Source organism: Centruroides sculpturatus, unplaced genomic scaffold, assembly GCF_000671375.1.
Source record: "Centruroides sculpturatus isolate CEXI.00-Female unplaced genomic scaffold, Cexi_2.0 scaffold229, whole genome shotgun sequence".
Lineage (NCBI taxonomy): Eukaryota > Metazoa > Arthropoda > Arachnida > Scorpiones > Buthidae > Centruroides > Centruroides sculpturatus.
This window is the reverse complement of record NW_019384527.1, coordinates 301,377-307,855: the sequence shown is the minus strand read 5'-3', so window position 1 is coordinate 307,855 and position 6,479 is coordinate 301,377. Positions and strand designations below refer to the sequence as shown.

General features: G+C 39.2%; 2 protein-coding genes across 2 annotated transcripts; both read right to left on the bottom strand.

Annotated features, from left to right (window-relative positions):
- Window positions 1-697: 697 nt before the first annotated feature.
- LOC111622905 lies at window positions 698-1,915 on the bottom strand. The gene has a single exon (XM_023365366.1). It carries the CDS (start codon window positions 1,913-1,915, stop codon window positions 698-700), a length of 1,218 nt encoding a protein of 405 aa, XP_023221134.1.
- A 255-nt stretch (window positions 1,916-2,170) lies between these two features.
- LOC111622893 lies at window positions 2,171-4,785 on the bottom strand. The gene has a single exon (XM_023365347.1). The coding sequence runs from the start codon at window positions 3,715-3,717 to the stop codon at window positions 3,109-3,111; it is 609 nt and encodes a 202-aa protein (XP_023221115.1). The 5' UTR covers window positions 3,718-4,785; the 3' UTR covers window positions 2,171-3,108.
- Between the last annotated feature and the right edge of the window lie 1,694 nt (window positions 4,786-6,479).

Below are 6,479 nucleotides of genomic sequence, written 5' to 3'. Positions count from 1 at the left end.
TCCAGTTTCCAGCGTGGTGGACGGGCTGTTTCACAGCTTTCTCTGCCTCGGTATTTTAGAAATATTGGGAAGTGGTCACTAGAGAGTGGATTAGATCCAACCTCCCATGTAAATGCTGAAAACAGATTCGGAGTTGCTAATGATAGATCAATGGCAGTGAACGTTCTTGATGGGGCATGGAAGTATGTCACTTCTCCTGTATTAAATAAATACAGTTGCTGATTGCCAATGAATCTTTCAATGGCCCTCCCTCGACAGTTAATGTCGGGACTGCCCCACATTGGATTGTGACCATTGAAATCACCAAGTAAAAGGAAAGGAGTTGGCAGCTGTTCAACTAGTGTATCCAATTCATCCTCATTGACTCTGACATCTGGTGGCAAGTATATTGAACAGACTGTGACAGTTACACCAATTGAAATTTTGACTGCCACAGCTTGCAGCTCTGTTGTTATTTGTACCGGCAGGGATGGAATACAATTTGAAACCAGAATAGCCACACCGCCACTGGCACGGTTGTGGCTATCATCATCCTTGCGGTAGAGATTGAATCCTCTTAAAGTAATTCTTTCTCCAGGTTTCAGATGGGTTTCCTGGAGTGCCACGCAGAGAGATGAAGTAGATGATGTCAAGTGTTTAATGTCAGAGTAGTTGTTGCGGAAACCACGACAGTTCCATTGGATTATTTTATAATCCATTATGTGTTTGAGGCAGCATTCTTTGTGAAGGTATCCCTCTTTAGTTTTACGGCTGATTTGCCTTTTGGAGGTGAAGTTGGTGGAGTCACCTCCTTATTAGTCTCCTCATCAGAGAAGTCAGAGAACTCACTCATAGACTGAGCCTCTGATCTCTTAGATTTGGAGATGGCTGCTTTTAATTTTTGTTTGTTGAGCGGGTTCTTAGCAGCCTTCTTAGAACCCACGTTTCTTGTTATTACCCCTGTTTTAGGTAGGGGTGTTTTGTTCTTCTTGCTCTCCTTTTCTGCTGTATGTGTAGATGGTATAAGCAAACATTTTTCGTGGCGAGTTAGAGATTCATTTGGTGAAACAGAAATGTCTGTCTGAACTCCACATGTCTTTGTGGATTTCAGAACAGCAGCAAATGTCTTCTGTTTCACTGGTGCATTTAAAGTTACCATGCGTCGTGCCTCTGGGTAAGGTAGATTGTTAACTGTTTTCACGCGCTGAATCTCTTTCTCTCTCTGCCATGCAGGGCATTTTCGGGAGTAGGAAGGATGTGAATCTTTGCAGTTAACACAGCATGGGGTACAGGTACACTCGGTACTCTCGTGACCTTCATCCCCACACTGTGCACATACATTCTTGCCACGGCAAGATGCCTGTGAATGTCCAAACCGCTGGCATTTAAAGCAGCGCAGCGGGTTTGGAATGTATGGTCGAACTGGGCAACGCAGATATCCTGCTGTAATTACAGATGGCAATGTCGGCTTGTTAAATGTCAGAATTAGGTGTTTAGTAGGTATCACCCTTCCGTCTCGACGAATAGAGATGCGTCGGACATTAGTGACACCTTGATCCGAAAGGCCCGTCAATAGATCTGATTCGTCTTCTGACATCAAGTCTGACTCAGATATCACACCACGTGAGGAGTTTAGACTTCCGTGTGGTGTGACCAGAACTCCCATTTCTCCGAGACTTTTTGTTGCCAAAAGCCTTGCTGATTGTTGAGGTGACGCTGTCTCTATAAGTAAATCCCCAGACCTCAACTTTTGTATTTTTTTCAGGTGCCCAATGGTAGATTCAAATAGCTTTTGAATCAAAAAAGGAGAGCATTTGGACAGTGGTTTATCTCCCGTAGCATGTATTATCAAGTATGCAGGCTCGCTGAAAAGTTTTCCGCCATTTGTTATTTGTTGTTCTGTACTATGTTGGAGTTTTAGATTTTTAGAATCCATATTGTTCAAAAAAGTTCAGCTCCTAGTGACCCCACCCACCATGGGGCCCAACAAGGGGATGCCGTCACATGGGAGACTCCCATAGACTGTCACACCAGGGTTTCCCAGGAGCTATACCCTCACAATGCAGTCAAGAAGAGCACATCTTGTCTGACGTGTCCGCCCGATCTGCATCGATCAGTTGACTCCAAGCCGAGGTCAAGAATGACTCAACGACCAGCCGATTGACTCTAACGGAGCCTGATTTGAGCTCATCCTCATTGACTCTGACGTCTGGTGGCAAGTATATAGAACAAACTGTGACATTACTATAATAGAAATTCTGACTGCCACAGCTTGCAAATCAGTGGTTATTTGTACCGGTAAGGATGGGATGCGATTTGAAACCAAAATAGCCACTCTGCCACTGACACGGGTGTGGCTATCATCATCCTTGCGGTAGAGATCAAATCCTCTTAAAGAGATTTTTTTCTCCAGGTTTTAGATGGGTTTCCTGGAGTGCCATGCAGAGAGATGGGGTAGACGATGTCAAGTGTTTAATGTCAGAGAAGTTGTTGTGGAAACCACGACAGTTCCATTGGATTATTTTGTAATCCATTGTGTTTGAGGCAGCATTTTTAGCAAGGGCATCCCCCTTTAATTTCACAGGGTGTTTTTCTTTTGGGGGTGATGTTGGTTTCTTTCACGTCCATATTAGGCTCTTCGTCAGAGATATCAGAGAACTCACTCATGTATTGATTCTCTGATCTTTTAGATTTAGCGAGAGCTGCTTTTAATTTTTGTTTGTTAAGTGGATTCTTATTTGCTTTCTTTGAACCCACATCTCTGGTTACTACCGCTGCTTTAAGAAGTGGTGTTTTTGTCTTGGTACTCTCCTTTTCTTCAGTTTCTTTTGATTGGATTTGCAAATATTTTGCATGGCAAGTAAGAGATTCTTTTGGGGAAACAGAAATATCCGTTTAAACTCCACTTGTCTTTTTGGATTTCAAAACAGCCGCAAATGTCCTCTGTTTCAAAGGTGCACTTAACGTGACCATGCACCGAGCCTCTGGGTAAGATAGATTGTTAACTGTTTTCACGCACTGAATCTCTTTCTCTCTCTGCCATGCAGGGCATTTTCGGGAATAGGAAGGATTTGCATCTTTGCAGTTAACACACATGGGGTACAGGTACACTCAGTACTCTCATGACCTTCAGCCCCACACTGTGCACATACATTCTTGCCACGGCAGGATGTCTGTGAATGTCCAACTGCTGGCATTTGAAGTAGCGTAGTGGGTTTGGAACGTATGGTCGAACTGGACAATGCAGATATCCTGCTGTAATAACAGATGCAAAGTTGGCTTGTTGAATGTCAGAATTAGGTGTTTAGTAGGTATCACCCTGCCGTCTCGACAAATGGAGATGCGTCGGACATTAGTGACACCTTGATCCGAAAGGCCCATCAATATATCTGATTCATCTTCTGACATCAAACCTGCCTCAGATATCACACTACGTGATGAGTTTAGACTTCCATGTGGTGTGACTGTGACTTCAATGTCTCCCAATTTCTTTGCAGCTAAAAGTTTTGCCGACTGTTGAGGTGAGGCAGTTTCTACAAGTAGGTCTCCTGACCTCAATTTTTGTGTTTTGTTCAAGTGCCCTATTGTTGATTCAAATAACTTCTGAATCAAAAAAGGAGAGCATTTCAACAAAGATTTTTCTCCAATAGCATGTACTATTAAGTAGGATGGCTGACTGGCAGTGTTTACATTGGTTTGTTTTGGTTTCTCTTTATTTTTTGGAGTTTTAGGATCCATGATTAAACAATAATATTTCAGCTCTTAGTGACCCCACCCACCATGGGGCCCAACAAGCGGATGCCGTCATATGGGAGACTCCCATAGACCGTCACATCAGGGTTTCCCAGGAGCTATACCCTCACAATGCAGTCAAGAAGAGCACATTTTGTATGAAATGTCCGCCCAGTCCGCATCGATCGGTTGACTCCAAGCCGAGGTCAAGAATGACTCAACGACCAGCCGATTGACTCAAACGGAGCCTGATTTGAGCCTCCCGTTTATCCGAAGCAGGGGCCAAAGCAGTGTGTTGGGGACGTTACGTTGCCCCTCAACTACCAAGATCCCTCTTTCCGGCATACGGGGCACCATGCATGGCAAACACGTGGGTGGGCGTTCAGATCCCAGGGATGGTACAGAAGAGTTACTAAACCATCTCTGGGAAGTCCCCTCACCAAGAACAGGAACCCACATTAAGGATTTACGCAAAATAATGTTATGAATTTAAATAATGGCGTGATAATGCTGGGAAGAGTTGATAATACATAATAGTTGTAAATGCGATAGCACTTGTGTTAAGAATGTGCCTTCTACTGTATTACATTCTGATTGTACTGTGTTACGTTCTAGTTGTAGGGAACCCTGCTGAAGAGGCCAAAAAAGGCTAAATGCATTTAGGGTAAAATATAGTGTTAAATAAAAAATTTTTTCTGTTAAAATTAGCCTGTTTGTCCTTTATGTTTTTATACCAGTCTACAGACTTGGAATTTTTTAAGCCTCCAGAAGTCAGAAAAGAAAGGAGAATTATTTTCCGTGTACTAGTGAATAGTACAATTGGGTAAAGACAATTTATCTCACTCCATTGGTTTTTTAAATATTTTTATTAAAAAATCTTCTTGTTTATGGGATTCCTCACTCAAGCTAAATGCTTCTTTTATTCGATACTAACTGAATGAAGATATTTTCCAATTTGAACTGTCTATAATTATAATACAGGTATATCTCACCTTACATCGGTAATTGGTTCCAGGAGAGGCGACGTAAGTCAAATATACTTGTCTCCAAATATACTTGTCACTAGGCTAAACCATAAATTACCACTCCCAGTTCTGTATTTTATTTATTAATGCCTTTTTAATAATATATGGTTAATAAGGATCTATTTTAAGCTTACAAACAAACAAATTTCAGTTTTCAATACAGTATAGAAAAAGTAATCTAAATTTACAAATGCATGTACTGTAAATACAGTACATACTTGTAAATGTATATATTTTAATATTATTTTGTGTGCTTTAAATGCTTTTCTAGTGATATTGTGACTTCAATATTTGTGGTGTACAGATGTAAAGTCAAATAAAATGAGAAACTTGATTTTTATTTTTCTATATACTTTTTTGACAAACGAGATATAATCTGGAATGACGTAACACGAAATGACGTAAGTCAAGGTATACCTGTACTCCATAATTAAATAATGTAGGAAAAATGAATAATTTTATAACATCTATGCTATTTACCAACAATAATAACTTAAGAATGGTGTATCGGCGTAATCCTACGATAAATAGAATATTAATTAAGAAACGACAAGAGAAAAAAAAAATCAGGATACTAGGACAGGGGTGTATGCTATACCTTTAAAGGATCGTCGATTTAACTCGGATCTATTATATGTTGGTGAAACTATGCGGCATTGAAAGCAGAGGCTTAAGGAAAATAAATACTTCATCACTAAGAACATGGATAGTACTGTACTCGCAGATTTCGCTAAACAACAGGATATCAGCATTCATTGGGACAAAGAATCTATTGTTAGGGCCACGAAGAACAAGCAAGCGCTGAAGTATCTTGAAAAGCTGAAAATCTACAAAGCCCACATTAACACGGGCTGTATTAACCATAGAGATGCAGATGGTTTATCCACTGCATGGAAGTCATTTTACCATAGCAAATAATAGTTATCTTGTAATAGGAATATTTTATTATTGCAACAATAATTTGGTTATGTTTATTTTTATTCCTATATAAATAGTATGCACAATTTGTTCGTTTCTACTATGCAACTGCGTTTTACGTTGGAATTAATTTGAATTTCTAAATGTTTTCGTATTGCTTGTATTCTATTTTAGCATTCTTTTTTGTTTGAATTCGTTTAACTAATGAAGGCTATTAAAAATAGTCAAAAACGTTATTATCTTAATAAATAATAGTTTTATTGCTGGAGATAATAAGGTATTGTTTTTATTTTTATTTACCATTGATGCTACTTTTGCAATTATTTTATTATATGCTGCAAGGGCTCATGCAAAAATAAGGCTTACAAGATGTCCCGGTTTGATGATGTGGTCACGGCATCCCAGCCAGTTTGTCATTTTGTCCTGGTTATTGAGTTAAATTTTAAAAGTGTTGAATATACTATTAGTAAAAATAGTGTAGCTTGGGTAAAATGGCAATTTGGCAACTAAATAATCTCTTCTGTTACACTCACAGTTGCCAATCTAAATACTTTTAAAGTATGCTGTCTAGATGTTTTCCTCCATAATTTATAGCATATGGCCTAATGAATTAAGATGTTTTATTTTTTTCATCCAGATATTTTTTCACAGAATTTATAGTAGCATGTAGCCTATGATCCAGATATCCAGATATTTTTATTACATTTTTTGGATATTTTATTTAAATTACAGTTGACAACACTCATACTGGCCATGTTATTATTGTGCATATCCTATCTTAGTCAAGTTCAATTTGCTAGTTGGCATTTGCAATTATTTTGTATT

Coding starts and splice junctions, on each gene's coding strand:
- LOC111622905 (XM_023365366.1), bottom strand. CDS start 1,915: ATGGATTCTAAAAATCTAAAACTCCAACATAGTACAGAACAACAAATA.
- LOC111622893 (XM_023365347.1), bottom strand. CDS start 3,717: ATGGATCCTAAAACTCCAAAAAATAAAGAGAAACCAAAACAAACCAAT.